The sequence below is a fragment of the Dipteris shenzhenensis genome, chromosome 17 (genome assembly GCF_047967505.1).
Source record: "Dipteris shenzhenensis isolate YYH24624 ecotype China chromosome 17, Dip_SZ_1.0, whole genome shotgun sequence".
Taxonomy (NCBI): Eukaryota; Viridiplantae; Streptophyta; class Polypodiopsida; order Gleicheniales; family Dipteridaceae; genus Dipteris; species Dipteris shenzhenensis.
The window spans coordinates 42,300,909-42,319,680 of NC_141612.1; the positions used below are offsets into that span (position 1 = coordinate 42,300,909).

At 42.7% G+C, this 18,772-nt stretch overlaps 1 protein-coding gene across 1 annotated transcript; it reads left to right on the forward strand.

Moving 5' to 3' along the window:
- The first annotated feature begins 9,642 nt into the window (after positions 1 to 9,642).
- LOC147892146 (CSC1-like protein ERD4) lies at positions 9,643 to 15,547 on the forward strand. Its single transcript, XM_087389031.1, has 6 exons — positions 9,643 to 10,328; positions 10,590 to 10,735; positions 10,831 to 11,103; positions 13,099 to 13,922; positions 14,422 to 14,677; positions 14,789 to 15,547. The coding sequence occupies exons 1-6, from the start codon at positions 10,061 to 10,063 to the stop codon at positions 15,194 to 15,196; spliced, it is 2,175 nt and encodes a 724-aa protein (XP_087245157.1). The 5' UTR covers positions 9,643 to 10,060; the 3' UTR covers positions 15,197 to 15,547.
- Positions 15,548 to 18,772: the final 3,225 nt, after the last annotated feature.

An 18,772-nucleotide genomic window follows, 5' to 3' on the forward strand; every position in this document is an offset into this window, starting at 1 on the left:
CCACCTTTGTGTGTATTCCCCCATTGTGCATGTGAGAAAGTCGCAAGTGAGACTCCTTCCCTCTCTCTCCCACTATCTTCACATGGTATCAGAGCCTTGTTCGTGGTAAGGAGCTCAAGAAAGCAAACCAAGTTCGTGGTGTCCTGGTAAGAGGACCAGTGTTGCTTTCCTATTTCGAGTTTGGGAGCAAATCTCTGCAGGTAGCACAGCCAGAAGTGCAAGAGTGCACTGTCTCAGATTGAGACGCCCTTCGCGGTGTGGCGAGAGGGCAGTATATGCTGTAGGCACTAAGAAAAAGGCCCTGTTTTTGCTGTACGACCACTGCTCGGCTAGTCGGTGAAAAGTTGCCGCAGAAATTGCATCATATGCCTGTGTGCAGAGATATTGGGAGTTGCAGAATAATGCTTGTTACCTGTTGACGCAAAATCGTCACTAGGAAGTGACTGTGTGGTCAAATACCACTTTCGTCAGTTTTGCAGATCTGCCTGTGTGAGGCAAAAGCTGTGTTTTTCGCAGTGACAGAATATTTTGCAGTGTTCTGTAATGGCGTCTGATTCTCTTTCACAGATTGTCACAGAAAGCTTGACAAGAACAACTTCTAGGCATGGAAGTTTAGAATGACGAATTTTCTTATGGGAAAAGGCTATTGGGAGTTCATTACAGGAAACGAAGAAGAACCAGTTCTTCCTTATATTCCCAATCAACAGGAAATGCAGGCATTTAAAGGATGGCATGAGAGAGCCAGGAAAGTTATGTACTGGCTGTCTATCAGTATTTCTGATTCTATGATTGTGCATATTCAGGATGCAAGTACGCCAAAGGAGGCATGGGATACTTTGGCAAAAATGTACAGCACAAATATGCTAGCCAGGAAAATGCAGCTCAAACAGGAGTTGCACAATGTGCAGAGAGAAAACTTGAGCATAAATGACTATCACATGAAGGTGAAGAAAATTGCAGATGCACTTGCTTCCATTGGGTCGCCAGTGGAAGATGATGATCTAGTTTCTATGACCTTGAATGGTCTAGGAAAGGATTACGCATAGTTCCGGACATCCATTGCCGTCCGTGAAAAATTTCCTGATTTTGAAGAGTTGTTTGCTCTTCTAATTTCTGAAGAGCAGAGAAATGGGGGTGCATCTTCTTCAAGAGGAACTTCAAAAGAAACTGTCTTCTACTCAAATGCTGGAAGAGGTAGAGGTAGAGGTAGAGGTAGAGGTAGAGGTAGAGGTAGAGGAGGCCGATCTGGAGGCCGTGGTAGAAATCAGAATATGCAGCAAACTCAAGAAAACCATCCTATGGAGGAGGACGTGGTAACTCTAGAGGCAGGGGGAGCCAAAGAGGCCGTGGTGGATGGCAGAGAGGCCAAAATGCAAACAACAACGTTGAATGCTACTATTGTGGTAAAATGGGTCATATGGCTAAGGACTGCTACAAAAAGCAGAATGACATTATTAATGGAAAATTGCAGCAAGGCAATTATGCATCTTCCAGTAGACAGGGTGATGACAGAAATCAGCATCTATTTATGGTGCAGCATATGACCAATTCTATGACAAGTGCAGAAGAATGAAATGATGTGTGGTATGTTGACTCAGGTGCATCAAACCACATGACAGGTCATGCAGAATGGATGCAGGATGCAAGGAAAATGAAAAAACCAGGATTTGTGGAGACTAGTGATGATACTGCACATCCTATTGTGTAGATTGGTAAAATTCCTTTGTCTATGCAGGATGGGAAAAAGAAATACCTGTTTGATGTATTTCATGTCCCGAACATCACTAAGAACCTGGTTTCTATTGGTCAAATGGTTGAGCAGGGCTTGCAGGTCAGATTTAATCCTCATGGATGCTTTGTTGAGGATATGAAAAATAATGGTCGCTTGATAGCAAAAGGAAAGAAGAAGGGCAGGATGTTTACGTTGGATGCGGACATGCCTGAATTGAGTGCAGCAATGTTTGCACATGGGACCGGTGTTGTTGTAGATATTGATATCTGCTCTGCAGCAGAAAGGGTATAGATGCTATAACCCTTCTACTCGTAAGTTTACAGTGAGCAGAGATGTTGTTTTTGATGAGATGAGCAGTTGGTATAAACCAGTAAATGTGATGATTGATGTAGATGCACAAAATGGTAATGCTGCACAGAATTCAATGCAACAGTCACAAAATATCAGTGGACCTGTAGTGTCCTCTAGCAGTGGTTCACATACTTCGCCATGGACAGGCAGATTGAGATCAGGAGAATCTCCTCAAAGCAATGCAGATAGTGGTACGTAGGTATCACGAAAAGGAAAAGAGAAGGTAGATCAGCCCATGTTTGATGTGAATGCAGGTCACTCTTATGTGGATGGTGAATCCAGTGGCTCAGAACAGAGCATTGATGATGAGTTGGGTATTCCTTCTGTTGTTACACTTGGAGTAAGGAAGACCAGGGATGTTTTGAGAGCACCTGGAAGTGAGCCTATTTTGCGCAGGTCTACCAGAGCTAGGTATCCTGTGGATATGCTGAAATATGATGGATTTACAACCATTCACTATGCCTATATGGTCAAAGTGATACAGGAACCAGAACCCACTTCTTTTGAACAAGCCATGGGAAATGAAAAATGGGAGAAAGCCATGGATGAAGAAATGGATGCCTTGGAAGCAAATGCTACATGGGAATTGGTGCCTTTGCCTAAAGACAAGAATGCAATTGGCTATAAGTGGGTTTATAAGATCAAGCACAATGCAGATGGTTCTGTGAACAGATACAAGGCAAGATTAGTTGTCAAGGGGTATGCACAGACATACGGCATTGATTATGAAGAAACATTCAGTCCAGTTGCAAGGATGGCAACTGTAAGAGCAATCATTGCTATGGCTGCATCAAAGGGATGGTCTTTACACCAGATGGATGTAAAGAATGCCTTCTTGCATGGTGATTTGCAAGAAGAGGTCTTTATGGAGCAGCTACCAAGTTATGTTCATGCTATTCATCCTGAGTTTGTTTGTAGGTTGAAGAAAGCCTTCTATGGCTTGAAGCAAGCACCTAGAGCATGGTCTGACAAGATAGGACAGTATCTTGTCACTATTGGCTTTCAGATTTCCAAGGCAGATTTCTCACTCTATGTGAGAAAAACAGAGAAAGGGATTATGCTGCTTGTCATTTATGTTGATGATTTGATCATCACAGGTGATAGTGATGAAGATATCCTTCATGTGAAAATGCTATTGAAGCAGAAGTTTGAGATGAAGGATTTGGGAGAGCTGCATTATTTCTTGGGCATTGAGGTGATTAGATCACAAAGTGGGATGATACAGCTCTTGCAGAGGCAGTATGGATTGGACATGCTATCCAAATATGGGATGACAGGCTGTAAGCCTATTTCAGTTCCTTTGGAGCAGAATGTGAAGCTGAGCACAAATGCATGTGAGCTTCTGGAAGACCCTACTATGTACAGACGCATAGTAGGAAGTTTGATTTATATGACTATTACCAGGCCAGATTTAAGCTATGCTGTTGGATTGGTAAGTCAGTTTATGCAGGCTCCAAGGAAACCGCATTTGGATGCGGCTAGACGCATACTCAGGTATGTGAAGTCCACATTGCAGTATGGACTATTTTATGAGGCTGGGGTTCAGATACAGTTGCATGGATACACTAATGCTGATTGGGCTGGTAGTATTTCTGATAGACGATCTACCAATGGATATGTGTTCTCTTTTGGGAGTGATGCAGTCACTTGGAGCAGTAAGAAACAGCCTATAGTTGCCTTGTCGAGCACAGAGGCTGAGTACAGGGGTGCAGCAATGGCTGCATGCAATGGCTGCATGCAAGGTAGCTTGGTTGCATAAGCTACTCTATGATATGCATCAGTCTACAGATGGGCCAGTTGTCATTTATTGTGACAACATGAGCAGCATACACTTGGCAAATAACCCAGTCTATCATGCTAGAACAAAGCACATTGAGGTGCATTATCACTATGTGCGGGAGAAGGTTTTACTAGGTCTTATTGATCTAGATTATGTCAGTACAGAGGATCAGGTAGCTGACATATTCACGAAAGCATTGGGCGCAGAGAAGCTCCGCAAGTTCAGAGACTTGCTTGGTGTGCAAGAATTGGGATTGAGCTCGAGGGGGAGTATTGAGATATCGAGCTCCACTCGCGATATGCCAGGGTGACCGTTGTGCATTTATGTCACCGACTTGTTAGCTGCAGATGTGGTTGGTACACCGCCCACAAATAATAGCTGGATGACAGCTATCCTTATCTACTCTAGTTTGTGGCTCAGTTAGTATGCCACCTTAGTTAGTTGAGTTTGGTTTGAGACCCACATATAGGGTTCTTCTATTTCTTTGTACTAGAGTTCTTTTGGCTTTCACAACTAAGAAGAGGAAAACTGTTTTCAGCCTCCACCTTTGTGTGTATTCCCCCATTGTGCATGTGAGAAAGCTGCAAGTGAGACTCCTTCCCTCTCTCTCCCACTATCTTCACACAAAGTGTTCGAAATTATCATATGCCATTGCAGATGAGAGAAGATAGCTTCAGCTCAACAAACTATGTATATAATTTCAGAGCTGATACAATTTGGAAGTTTTTGAGCTATGCCTCCCCCAAACATATTGTACCAGCTACTGTCGAGTTGGGTGAGAGCTCTAAAGTCCGAGAAGGTGTCATACACCTTGATGACATAGATGAAGCTGATGTGGTGCCACAAGAACAAGGACCTAGTGCTGATGAGGAGAAGCCACAGGAATAAGGACCTGCTGCTGGTGTTGTGGAGGAGAAGATGGAGCAGCAGCAAACAGATGCTCCAGAGGCAGTAGAGGAGACAATGGAGTAGCACCAAGATATTGTATAGGACAGGATGGAGCAGCAGAAAATAGATTCTCCAAAAAATGATGATACGGAGAGCTTGGACCATGTAGAGTAGCCTCTAGATCAAGCTGTAGATAAATAGAAAATGGTTGTCAAGAATATGTTCTACATGTACAATTAAACACTTCTGTACAAAATTTTACTTTATTGAATACAATACCTTTGTTTATGGAGTCTGTGTTATCTCAATTTTCAAATTTTCAATGTCTTTGCATTTTATTGAACTCTCCCTTCTTTTGAGCACCTGAAAAAAAGCAATATGAATCGATAGGGTAAAGCAAACTAATAGCAGTGCTTAATGAGACTGCTTAATGAGACTGGGATAAATCAGATGGTGTACCTTTTTATTATTGTAGATAAATAAAAAGTCCTTTGAAATAGAACCTTCGATCTCAAACAGAATGTCATTGCGCAATTGAGCTAGGGAGCAACATTCTCTTAATGAGATATTGACTAGCACATCACCATTCTCAACAACATCAATATCAAGAAGTTTATTTTTTGCACCAAAAGAATCTTCATCTTGATCCATTGGGACTAGTTTTGTGCCTAGCATTCGACTGCGCTTATAATAAAAAGAAAAAATAGAATTTTGTGATGCAACCATGTACTTCAGTTGCATAGAAGGTCGGACAACCTCACAAAACACTGAACTACATGTCTTCTTATCCCAACCTTTATCCAAAAATTATGGCATGCATGCCGAACTTATTGCTTTAACTGTGAACATTGTTTTTGAAACCTTCACTGGAAAGGTATTAAACAAGTCCACAAAAACTGTGAGAGGCATGCATAAAGAAATTTTTATTATCCTTGTGGCAATATTGGGCCTCAGAGCTTTCTGTACTTCTTTGAAAAGCTTGGCCCTATATGCCTCTGTAACACTAAAATGTGGGTGAGGCCAATCCATTGAATTCCATGCCGGAAGGTCTTGTTTCCTTAACACACCATGTGTGTTAGCATTGTCCAGCAACTGATAAAAATGATCAGTAAAAAATATACCCGATTGAGCTAGCTCTGTTGCACATCGACCTTGGTATTGTTGTTCTCCTATCGATCCATGCAAAACATCTATAAATCCCAAAATACAATCGATGTTTTGCCATGTCTCATACGATGAAGGGTATAAATCTGAAATAAAACAACACAAGAATGTCAATAAGCAAAGAAAGAAAGCTTCATCTTAAAAATCCATACACCTCGTAAAGAAAAAAACCACAATAGAAAAATATACAATTAGGCCTGTGTTGCAGAAGATCATTTCGATAGTCTCGCAAGACAAGTTCTTTATGCATGTACACATGCTGAATCAAGTTCCCTCTGGTGATTTTAAAATCTCGTACTCTTCCCTTCCATGATGCCAAGAAAATGTTTTTTGTCTAGGGTCTTTTTCTTTTGCTAGGTTGCATGAGCACCGATGCTCCTTTCAAAACACTAAACCTTTCCCAAGTTCCTTCCATTTTGACTGTTCTCTACCGAAGAAATAGAAGAAGCAGGTCGACGGGGTAAGGATGTGTGGTATAATTCTGCCTTCATAGCATTATCATCCACAGAGCGTCTTCCACAAGAACGGCCATGGTTTTTATTCACCATGGAGACCTTGTGAATCTGTAACAGCAGCAAAGTAATGTAAACAAGATAACAAATTAAAGTTTCAAGAAAGAGAAAGTGGGCAGACAGACAGTTGACAAGAAACATCTTACTCTATGCCAAACAGGATCAAGGGAGCAGTTTTGGAAAAGAAGAGGCTGCTGCACAATGAGGTAGTGGTGTAGAATGGTAGACCTTTCGAAGGAAATGCAGCACAACATTTCAAAGTTCAAAGGAAGGTGGAAGCGGGAAGGCCTTTGTCAGATAAATGTCAGACTAGATTCTATCTTCATGTCCAAAGATCTTGTGAGAATAAAAAACCAATCTCCACATTAATGTAGCACGCTTGTACCTACATAAAGTATTGCTTCTTTTTTCTATTTTCTCTTTTTTTCGTGAATTTCCAACGTTACGTTGGCCCTCTATTGATTGGTTGAGAGCTTATTTTTCCAAACCGTAAAAGGCCTCAAAATGAGCTCCCTTTTGCCCTAATGACAACTTGAAGACAAATTTTATCAAATTCCATTGAGCAATGCATAAGTTATGGGTCAAGCAAGATACCTATATACAAAAAATGGTTTGAAACTCACCAAAAATGGCTACACCAAAGCAAACATTGACCCAATAGCATATGGGAATTCAGCATATTATGAAAGCACAAAACCAGAATTTTTTTCATCCAACAAGCCAAGCGCGATGCATAGATACAAGAAATAATGTGTGGCACTCTGGTTTTACGCAATTTCTAACAGGCCTAAATGCATAGTGCGAAAAGATGAAAGTGCCCTAGTCTCCAAATCTATGACAGGTCTCCCTATCCTTTTTGTTGTCCATTGCTATGATTAACAGGCAGCATGCAACACAATATGACTATTTAGTTGAGAAGAATAGCCATGATCATGGTCTGGAGAAGTGGGAAGGTCATGAGGATGACAACAAGAGTGCACACCGTGGCTCCAACAATGCAAAAAGCGATGAAAGACATGAGGAACCTTGAAATGTTGTGGAGGGAGCAGAACCACAACAACATCTGAAACCCTTGATACCAAAGGTCTTCAACGCTTCCCTATACAAACCAAATGATCCAAGAACCCAAACTCGACAATCCTTGGGGAAAATATATTGCAATCCTTGGAGTCGGAACCCAAGTCATCCTAGCAAAAGGCTCTACCTATAAATGTAAATCTGTGAGCTGATTGTTCTTTAAAATACCTTTTGTTGAATGCATGTTGTAGACCTACATACTTAGTGGGGATCCTCTGAGCATCATGCTTAAACAGATACCCTAAATGAAGTCTTATAAAGGGCATTTCACAAGGAGACCTTTCTTTACATCAATCACAAAACTATGAAACTACATTACTACATTATATTTCACAACGATTATAAAGGCATGAATTGCATCATTTTTAGAAATTGTTTTTGTAAATTAAGATGTTTGACAAAGTTTTGTAGAAGATTCATCTAAAAATGATGACATGAATCCACATTCACAGAATTTCTTAAAATAGGGTATTGGTGGGGTTGGTGTCATTTCGTCATTGGGGGGTAGGGTAGGGCACCTAGGGGAGGAATAAAATGTTAAACAATAGAGGGGGTTAGGATTAGGCATAGAAACTTAAATGATTGAAAGGGGTGGAGTATATTCTTACCATGTATTATATATACAAAGGTTTCTTTCTAGATGGGTGAAATTGGATGGTGGGGGCCTTGTTTAGAGAGTGGACTCCCTTTTTACAAAGTGCATGCAAAATCATACCAATACACATATTTTCTAGATATAGTTAAGTTGTCCTTTTAAGTATCGTAGTAAATCTAGAGTCTAGACCTAGGGCAAGTAAAAAACATTTCATGTCATACCAGACAAAGTACTGAGCTTTTAGTACTACATGAATTATTCGTTTCTTATTTAACACTTTTGAAAGTACATCCAGGGAGATCACAGGGAGAGTCATGAGAACATACTACACACACACATAGAGGCACACACGTATATATGTAGTACCAGTTATTTATTGAAGGTTGAGAAGAAAGGCCTTTCGAAAATGAAGACATGCTTGTAAGCGAAGTTGTGAGCTCTCTTGTCCATTAAGTATATGAAGGCTTGGAAAATCTCAAATTTTCACTTTATTTCTAGGCATGCATGAAATTAAGGCCAATGTATTAATTGCATCCAAATGAACCAACTTTATTTTTGTTGAAATTTGTAGGTGTGTGGGAGTTAAGATGTAGTCTCTACGCTTGGACCTTTTATAGGATAGAGTCGTGTGGGAGGTGAGATTTTTGATGTGTGACCCTCCATTTGCTAAACAATCTAAAGATTCTTCCATTCAAGGTAAAAGGGTCAATATGGGAGGAGGTGCCCAATGAACAAATCGTGGGCCCCCAATCTATTCGCTCATGCACCAATATAATGAGCCACTAGGTCTGGTGCTAATCAAGAAAATGTAAACATGGGAAACTTTGATTTGTGAAATTCCTATCAAAGAGCTAGACTTCCTTGGCTATCACCTTGTTTGTTAGAGAGGTAAAGGCTCCTTTCTTTCCCCCGAGTTTTCAAAAAATCGGATCATGGAAGTTTTTGAGAAGTTAGAGAAGGTGATGTGCACCCATGCTGAAAACTACATGGAACCCTCTATCAATTGCAGGCCTAATATGATAAGAGAAGAGACGTTTTTCCCTCTACCCTACGCTTTTCGTTTTGGGCTACCTCAAAGGTAGCAAGTGAAATTAACATTTTTCATTTCCAAAAATTCTCTCCCAGATTTGGACATATTCTGATGCACAAAATCCCCTCTTTCTCTCTTTTCCCTATAAATGGCGATCCTCCGAATTGTATCGAATGAAATGATATGAATAGGAATAAGTTTGGTCCTCTTACAATCCTCCTATTCTCTCTCTCTCCCCCCTCTCTCTCTCTCTCCCCTATCTCTCTCTCACTCACACACACACACCCCTTTCCGCCATCTTTTCCACGCTCCACATCTCAGGCAGGCCTTATGAATGATTTGTGAGCATTCATCTTGTTAGTGAACCCTACTGTACCATGGATTGGTTTGTGAGTGGAAGTGGAAGGTTCCAACTTCTAAAAATGGGAAGAACTGAAATGCAAATGAGATACGTGCAAATGCCATCGTCGTCCCGACAAAGCCAACAGTCTGTCTTTGGTTCAAAGCCTTCTTCCACCTTTTTCCATTTCCCATCACAACACCCACTCCTCGCACCATCTCCACAGCTTCCCAGCTCATCGATCTTGCTTTCCTCCCCTCCATCCCTGCCTCCCATTCTCTCTTTCCCCATCCACTCTCATCATCCCTGACGCTAATCCCAGCTCCAACCGCACCGCTTGCAGCAGTTGTGTAGAACAGCGGACGGGAGATCCCGCAGCTCGAGCTCAAACGCAGCGAGCGAGAAAATAGCTTGCCACCATCGCGGTTTCCGGGATACCACGACGTAGCCATAAATAGCAGCTTGAAATCGTGGCAATTGCCGCGACGGAGCTAAACGGGTGCTCGGAGAGACGCAGGACTACAAGCCACGCCCGGCGTCGATGCAGATCAGCGCATTCTGAAGTGTTTCACTCGCTGATCTTTGAACATTATGGATATCTCTGCCTTTATCACCTCCCTCGTCACTTCCTTTGTGATATTCGTCGTGTTGGTCCTCCTCTACACATGGCTCTCCCGTAAGCCTGTGAATTATGTGGTTTACTATCCTAACAGAATCGTGAAAGGATTGGGGCCTCCCGAGAATACGGACAAGCGGGGTCCCTTCAACTGGATCAAAGAAGTTTGGCAAGCTACCGAGGATGATGTGATTGCCATGGCGGGAATTGATGCAGCTGTCTACATGGTCTTCCTGAGCTCTAGTAAGTATAAATTTCGGTGCTACAGATTCTGTGTTGCCAATTGTTAGGGAAGGATGAAACTGGTTTTCAGCTTTGGAGATTATAAATTAAAGTTCCGGACATACTTTTGCCTGGGATGAACCGTGTTGGAAGCTGGGTGTATGATTGAAATTCAGGCGATGCAACCTAGGTTTGATAGCGAAGAAGCGTTGTTTCTTGCATGACTTTATTTTCTTTCTTTCCGGATGATTTTGGCATGCAACTTACATTCGGTTTGGGCAGTGCTTGCGATTCTTGTTTACACTGCCTGCTACAGTTTACCCGTGCTTTTGGCGGTCAGTGCAACCGATAAGAACAACTATATAAGTGCGGCGATTCATTCTCAGAACTTCTCGGCATTTGATAATCTTGCCATGGGCAACATCCGAGTAAGTTTTCTGCGTTGGGCTTTTGTGGAGAGCGCGCTTGAGAATTCTGTGTTTCGTGCGTGTTCACCTATATATTCTCCGATCGATCCATACAGACGGAGAGCAGTCGCATATGGGCATTCGTTATCGGAGCATACTGGTTGTCGGTGTGCACTTATTACGTTTTATGGCGAAGCTACCCGCATGTGATAAAGCTTCGAGCGCGCGACCAATCGTCGCCCAGGGCTAAGCCGGAGCACTTCACGGTGATGGTGCGCGACATCCCGCGTCCTATCAGTGGCAGCTATGCAGAGGAGGTGGAAGCTTTCTTCCGGAAGTTACACCCGGAGACGTATGTGCAGAACCTGGTGGTGGTGGACGTAAGGAAGGTGAGGTGTTGAATGTCCAACTCAAAATGTCATTCTCCTCCTCTTCCTTTCGAAGCCCTGTTTTGTAAGTGATTGATGAAGAGATTGATGGTGGCTATGGTTGCTTTCCTGCTATGTTTACAATTTGCTTTATGAGGTTCCATTCTCCAAATTAGAGGAGGCAGGTTTCAAGATTCGCAGGAATGTGTCTAGTGCGATTGTTCACACTGCACAATTCAGTTGCTCTTAAAGGTTAGCATCAATTGCTCTTCAAGATTAGGATTTATGAACAGGTTGCTACACAGATTCCTGACATCGTGTGCAGATCGCAGTCACGATTAATTTGCAAATTGCAAGCGCTGTACATAAGAGAGACTAACAAACCAATTGATTGACGAAGGGGCAACTGCAGAAGCGAACAGCTCTGAGGCTACTGAATTGACTGCTGGGTGACTAGAAATACTAAATGAAGGTAGCGCTGTTTGAGGAAAGGGATATAGAGCCTACCGATGGAGGGATGAATCTTGAAAGGCTAACTGTCAATTAGAGGATATTGATGCCCAAACGAGCACTGTTATGAATCCTTAAGGAGCTTCATTGCTGTGACGAACTAATTACTGATTAGTGTGTTGTACAACATAGGAGACGGAAGGAAAGCTTGCTAGGTAATGTTTGCTTATAAAAAGCGCTAATGCAAGATGTAAGAGCAAATTAGTGAAGCACGTTAAAGTTCAAGAAAAGTAATGGTGGGATTGATGAGTTATAACTCGGCCACTTTTTTATTTTAAAAAACGTTTTCCATGAGTTTTTTAAAATTATAAAACACTCTAATACAACTGGTTTTGGGATCTTGAATTGTTTATATTATGGGTGTCTTTCAGTTCGCAGCTTATACAGAAAGCATCTTTTTCCATGAAGTGAAGTTTCTTCTTTTATTGGTTTAACATTTCGCTACACTCGACTAAAGGTTGGTTTTGAAACATTTGGGGGCCGTTAAAAAAAAACATTTGGGGCCGGCAAAGAACGGTTGTATATTTCAATGCAGGTTTAAAAATACACTCAAGGTGGGTTACTAATATAGTCTAAAGTTTTGAGCTAAAAACTTGCGTTGATTTTGAAGGTTTTTGTTCAAAAATTTGGGTCAAAAGTTTTGACAAAAGTAATTAAGCTCAAAACTTTGGGTTATTAGAAGGTTTTTCTTTAGAATATACAATTTTTTGTTTTTAAAAGTGAAAATGAAAATGTTACATTTTGCACATGTGAGGAAATGAAAAAGAAAATGGTTAAATTTGGAAATGAAAATGAAAATGATAAGAATGGAGAGCTCGACACTTTTACAAAATGGAGAGAGTAAGTTTCTGCAGGTGAAAATGAAAATGTTGGAAGCATTTTCATTTTCAATTAGGAGATTCTGTTCCTACTTCAACTTCCCCGGAAGTAAATAGGTCTACACCGTAGTATCTATTTCCTGCTTCGATACTACCGATACAGACTCGGGAGAATTATTCTCTGATGTGGAAGAAATAGAATCTACAAAGTGATCTCTCCAGAACCACCCGAATTGCTAGTGCTAATGAGAATAGAGAGAGTAACTTGAGAGAGTATAATATATTTCACAGCGAGAGTGAAAATGTTGGAAGCAGGTTTTTGGGTGAACAAGTTGCAGGGTGAGTTTTCATTTTCGTTAAGGCCGGTGTGGATAATTTTGCTAGTGCTAATGAGGATAGAGAGAGTAACTTGAGAGAGGATAATATATTCACAGCGAGAGTGAAAATGTTGGAGGCAAGTTTTTGGGTGAACAAGTTGCAGGGTGAGTTTTCATTTTCGTGAAGGTGGGTGTGGATAATTTTGTATTGTTGAGCTTTAAACAGGGGGGGGGAAAAAAAAACATATTCTGGAAAAGGCAGCATAAAATGACGGAAGCAGGGTGGGTGGGACGAGTGTTGAGAAACATGTGGTGAGGGAAAGCAAGAGGGGAGTACTGATAAGAAGCAGGTGGGAATGTGGATGAGGCAGGTGGAGAAGCTATGGGCGAAGGTGGAGAGGTACAGGAGGGATGTGGCGAGGGCGGAGGTGAAGCAGGAGGAGACGGGAAAGAGGCCGCAGCGACGGAAGGGTCCGTTGGGACTCTGCGGTCCCAAAGTGGACGCCATCGACTACTACAACCACAAGCTCACAGAAGCTCAAACACAATGGGAAGCTTCAAGAGCTCGAGCTCTCTCCGAACACCAACACCCAGCTTCCTTCGCCTTCTTCAATAGCCGCTCAGCCGCCGCCTCCGCCGGCCAAACCCTCCACTCCACTTCCGCCAACCAATGGCTCGTCCACCACGCTCCCGAACCCAGAGCCGTCGTCTGGCATAACCTTCCCTTCCGATTGTCGGAACGACACATCAGAACTTCCGTCGTTTACTCCGTCGTCTTCCTCATCATCGGCTTCTACATGATCCCCATCACCTTCATCTCCGCCCTCATCACCCTCGATCAATTGGAGCCCCAACTCCCCTTCCTTAAACCCCTCGTCTCTCATCCCCTCATCCGTTCCCTCCTCCAGGCTTACCTCCCCCAGCTCGCCCTCATCGCCTTCCTTGCCCTCCTCCCTTGGCTCCTCCTTCGCCTCTCCCGTGCCCAGGGATTGCCCTCCCTCTCCGATATCCATCGCTCCGCTTCCAGTAAGTACTTCTACTTTAATGTCATCAATGTCTTCCTCGGCGTCACCATCGCTACCACCCTCCTTTCCATCCTCCGTGCCCTCATCGCCCACCCCCCCTCCATCGTCAACCTCCTCGCTTCCTCTCTCCCTCCCCAGGCCTCCTTCTTCATCACCTACGTCGCACTCAGGTATTATTTTATGGATCCCCTCTCCGGCTTTGCTCCTTCCCTCGTTTGTTTGTCCTTTCGTATTGCGCTGTTTCCATTGTCATTGTTTCTTGTTAATGCGAGTTGCGCCCCTGCTCCCGAATGTGTTTGTCGATTAATGCAATGAACAGTGGACAACTCCTCTCATATTTGCATTCTTGTTATATGCGCCTGTGTGCTGGGCTAGATGTTGGGGAGTAGGTGTACATATTGCACAGCAACCCGGCCTAATAGCAAAGCTTATGAGGAATTAACGGACATGTGAATAGCGGTGCGCATATGAGTAAATCCCTATCTCATAATGCAGGGTGCGGGGTGTGCGGGAGACTTGGAAGAGTTATCTGCCACTGAAGCGTGATTCATTTCAATACATACTCTCAATTTTAGTAGCTAAGCTTGGGCTTGCATATGTACGTCTTTGATAGTAAGATGGAATATATTTGCTACGAAAAATTGCTCATCTCATCCCGTGCTTCTTCAGGTTTCTTGTGGGCTATGGCTTCGAGCTCTCGCGCTTGGTACCCCTCCTCATTTATCACTTCAAGCGCAAGTTCCTTTGCAAGACAGAAGAGGAGCTTCGGGAAGCTTGGAACCCAGGGTCTCTCAACTATGCAACTATCGTGCCCAGCGACATGTTGGTGGTGACCATTGCTCTCTGTTATGCTATCATCGCTCCCATGATTCTTCCCTTTAGTATCGCCTACTTTGCGTTTGCATGGCTCGTGATGAGGCATCAGGTGAGTTATATCCACGTTCGTTATTTTCTTCGGATGTTTGTTTCACTCGTTGTAATTCTGCTTTCTCCGGATGCAAGCGCTGTTCATCGTGTAGGCCGGTGTGGTGTGCAGTTGCTGAACGTATATGTGACAGCCTTTGAGAGCGGCGGGCGGATGTGGCCACACATACATAATCGCATCTTGGCTGCTTTGTTCGTTTCCCAACTCACGATGTTCGGGTATTTCTCCACCAAAGCTAAGAAGAGATTCGTCTTCTCTGCGATCATGCTCCCGCTGCCCTTCATCACGTTGTTCTTCGCTTACATCTGCAAGAAGTTCTACTATCGCCCCTTCAAAGCCGTGCCACTGTGCAATGCACGAACGGAGGTGAAGGAGATGCCATCCATACCAGCAATTGTAGAGGCTTACACTCCCACGTGCCTGTTGGGGGAGGAGAAGTTCGAGGACATGGACAAGTTCGAGGATGCGCGGTCAAACCTCTCGTCGAGGACATCCTCAGGACTGAGATCGCCAGCGTAAGGATGGAAATATATTTCTGGTGGTGAAGACGGATCTTCAGGAGCAGCTCCCGGGCTCCGTCTGTTGTTTTGTGTACAGAACCGGGGAAGAAATGCGGTCTGCAGATTGGAGATTGTTCGGAGAGTAATGTATGAGTACTGCTAGGTGTGTTTTGGCTCGTCTCTTGTGTTTGTGTATATGCGTTTACATGTAAATTGCCATGCAAAGCAGCAACGGAAATTCTGAGTTTAAGGTAGATGAGACTGGCACGAGAGAAGAGAGCTTTAAAATCTGTTGTGATTGAAGAGTTTGCTCGAATGGCCCATTTTTCATATTGCAGTAAACTGTAAACAGTAAGGCTTTAGGGGAAAAAGTAATAGTCATCCATTCCTTTGAAGAGGGAAAACAATTTCAAGGATTCGAGGGAACCGGAATGAAATCATTTCGGTTTAAAGTTGGTAATAATTATTTTCTCCTGCTCGCCATTGTTTTGGCCATTATCTTGTACGTGTAGTTGAGCATGGAGAGTGGTCTCCACTAATTTGGAAGGAGCCTATTATGAGTTGCCCGTGTTCATACTGGGAGGTAGATCGTAGAGTTCCAACTTCCTGCTAAATAGCACGCATTGAGTAGAGCAGTCAAAAACGGATCCACAAGTGTACCAAAAGGAAGAACTTGACGGGAAAACCATCTTGCCCCGGCGCTTTCTTCTTTGGCATTCCCATTACTGTGAACTTGATCTCTCCTTCAAAGAAAGGTGGCTGAATAACAAGGGCCTCGTGAGGGAGAATACTCCTGCGTACAGGGGAGATGAAGGAGTCAATGCGCTAACTGTAATTCTCCGGCCTTGTAGGCTCCGTGCCAGCTATCTTCTTTAGCTGCCCTTGCGAATGTGTCTGCAATAGCTCTATTACCATGTATTTGATTGACTTCGTCGTCTGTGATGACCGAAATCGACTCTCTGAGCCTTTTGTCTCTGATAGCGTTGAAGAAACATGCATAAGGTTTGTCCCCCTCGAGCCAGCTTAAACTTTCACTGTTGCAAGCTTCTTATGTTCCAATACTTTGAGAAACATCTCTATGGACGTTAGAAGAGCCGCGAGAAATGGGTCTTAGGATCTTTTTGAATGGCCTGCAAGAGACAGATCCTGGCCTCAGAGGCCAGATTCTTCATTTTTGAGCTCTGGATCTCCCGAATTCAAGTGATAGCCTAGTGGCTCTTACTTATTTCTATTTTCTAAGATATTGTATGGGATTGAGAGGATGAGTGGAATGGATCATTGTAAATACCATAGGTATGAATTATAAATACCTTGGTATGGGGTGAGAGTTATTTGTGTATGGGATATTATGGGGTTTTTTGAAAATAGGAAAAGTCAGTCATATAAAGAGATGGGCTCATCTCAATGTGTTCCAATAATATAAGAGAGATCATATGTCAAGCGTGTGGAAGGCATGTGGAGAAGTGTGGAGTGAAGAGGAATCCTTCTAGAGTTCCTATGTGGAATAAGGAGGATGTGGACATATGAAAAAGAGAGGGTTCCATAGGAGGGTTCCTATGGACTCCATGTAAGGAGACTCTTGACTTTCTCAATATTTTAAGAGTCTTGAGCATCTTTTGATGGGACACATGGCAAGAGTAGCCAAAAAGGACATGGATGGTGACATACGAGCTTATGTGATTGATGGGGAAAGGAATCTACATGCAACAATTGTAAATGAGTAAAGGAGGGTGACAAAATCTCTATAAAAGGAGCCCTCCTCTCCCTTGTTCATCATCTCTTCCACCATTAGGCTGCATGTTGCTATAGCTCTAGTCTCCTCAAGCCTCTTATCTTGCTCTTGCATTTGCACACAAAGGCTAAAAGCTTCCTCATTATCTTCTTGTTTGACATACCCCAAGATCATCGTACTCCATGTAATCACATAACGATGAGGCAATTCATTAAAGACACAACTCCCACATATCACATACATGTCCACCAAAGTGGTTCCCACAAATAAATCCAACTCAAAGCCAATCTTAAAAACTTTGGAGTTGAGGGTTCTACATTTCACCAAACATCTAATTTTTTCAAACTCCCTATCAACTCTCTTCCCCTATTCCAATGTTGCAAGGCTATTGCAAGCCTTCAATACACAAATGAATGTTTGGGCTTTCAGTTGCATGCCTTCCCATTGAATCCAACTACAAATCCAATGCCAGCACAACCTGATCTTGCTTGCTATAATCCATGATCAGGGTAGACTAGGAAGACACATTAGTATAGGGAAATTGGTTAAAAACCCTTCATGCATCCTCCATGTTCCCACATCAAAATAATCCCACAAATATATTTGCGAGTAAGACACTCTTTACTACATGGGAGTGCATGACTCTACCTTTCTCTAGACACTTTCTTAACATGAATTTGTGGTCAAGCTTCTTCCCACCTTCCTTTGCTCCAAGCTAGTGTACGCCTTGAATGCTAACATCACATTGGCAATCATGAGATGGTAAGTCTTACCAATCTCCAAGAACGCACTGCTCGTTAATCACATCGCACTGAGAATTGCCTCAATGAAGCCATGTGTGTGTGTGCGCGCGCACGCGCGTGCGCGGGTGCATGTGCGTGCGTGCATGCGTGTGTGATGGAAGATTGTAAAAGCTTTGGAATATAGTTATGCCAAAAGATTTGAAATTCATGTAATGTAGTTATACCATACAATAGCATTTGAAATCTGAGTGAGGACCACATGTCATTAGAGTTTACTCTTTCCCTAGTAGGCATACCCCGCAACAGTGCATTCCATGGTATGATATATGTTATGGTTGATGCATCAAAAAATTGTTGGAATTCAATTATGCTCCCACAATCAGCATACATGTCAATGAGATTTCTTGCCATGAAAGCATTGGTCTCAAAAGAGATCTTGATAATTTGAGAATAGGCCTCCTTTTTTACATCCACAGCTGTTGTGTTGCAACAGCTTTCAAGATGGCAAAAAAGGTAAAGCTATTTGGTGAAACCTTGCTCTTGCATTTGTGCATAAAGGCTAAAATCCTCCATGCTTTCTTCTTGTTCTTAAGATCCACTCATGTGACCACATTGAGATGACTCGGCAATTCATTATACATGTCCACCAAAGAGACCTTGCTAATTTGAGAAGGGACCTCCTTTTCGACATCTAGAGCTACTAGGTTACAATAGCTTTCAAGATGGCAAAAAAGGTAAAGCTACTTGGTGTGACCTTGCTCTTGCATTTCATATAAAGGCTAAAATCTTCCCTAGTTTCTTCTTGGTCTTAAGATCCATGTACACATGGAACCCAATTGTGATGAGGAAATTTATTATACATGTTTAGCAAAGTGGTTCCCAAAAATAAAGCATACTCCAAGCCACTCTTAAAGACTTTGGAGTTGAGGGCTCTACCTTTCACCAAATATCTTGTTTTTTCAAACTTCCTATCAACATGCTTCACCTCTGCCAATGTTGCAAGGCTATTGCAAGCTTCAATGTACCAATGAAGTTTTTGTGCATTTGGTTGAATGTGTTCTCATTGCATTTGAGCATACAAATCCAAAGCTGACACACCCTTTGATCATGGCAGACCAAG

Excerpts from the sequence above, each read along its gene's own strand:
- LOC147892146 (XM_087389031.1), top strand. The coding sequence starts at position 10,061 with ATGGATATCTCTGCCTTTATCACCTCCCTCGTCACTTCCTTTGTGATA. Across the intron at positions 10,736-10,830 it reads TTGCCATGGGCAACATCCGA|ACGGAGAGCAGTCGCATATG; the intron begins GTAAGTTTTCTG and ends CGATCCATACAG. Across the intron at positions 13,923-14,421 it reads ATCACCTACGTCGCACTCAG|GTTTCTTGTGGGCTATGGCT; the intron begins GTATTATTTTAT and ends GTGCTTCTTCAG.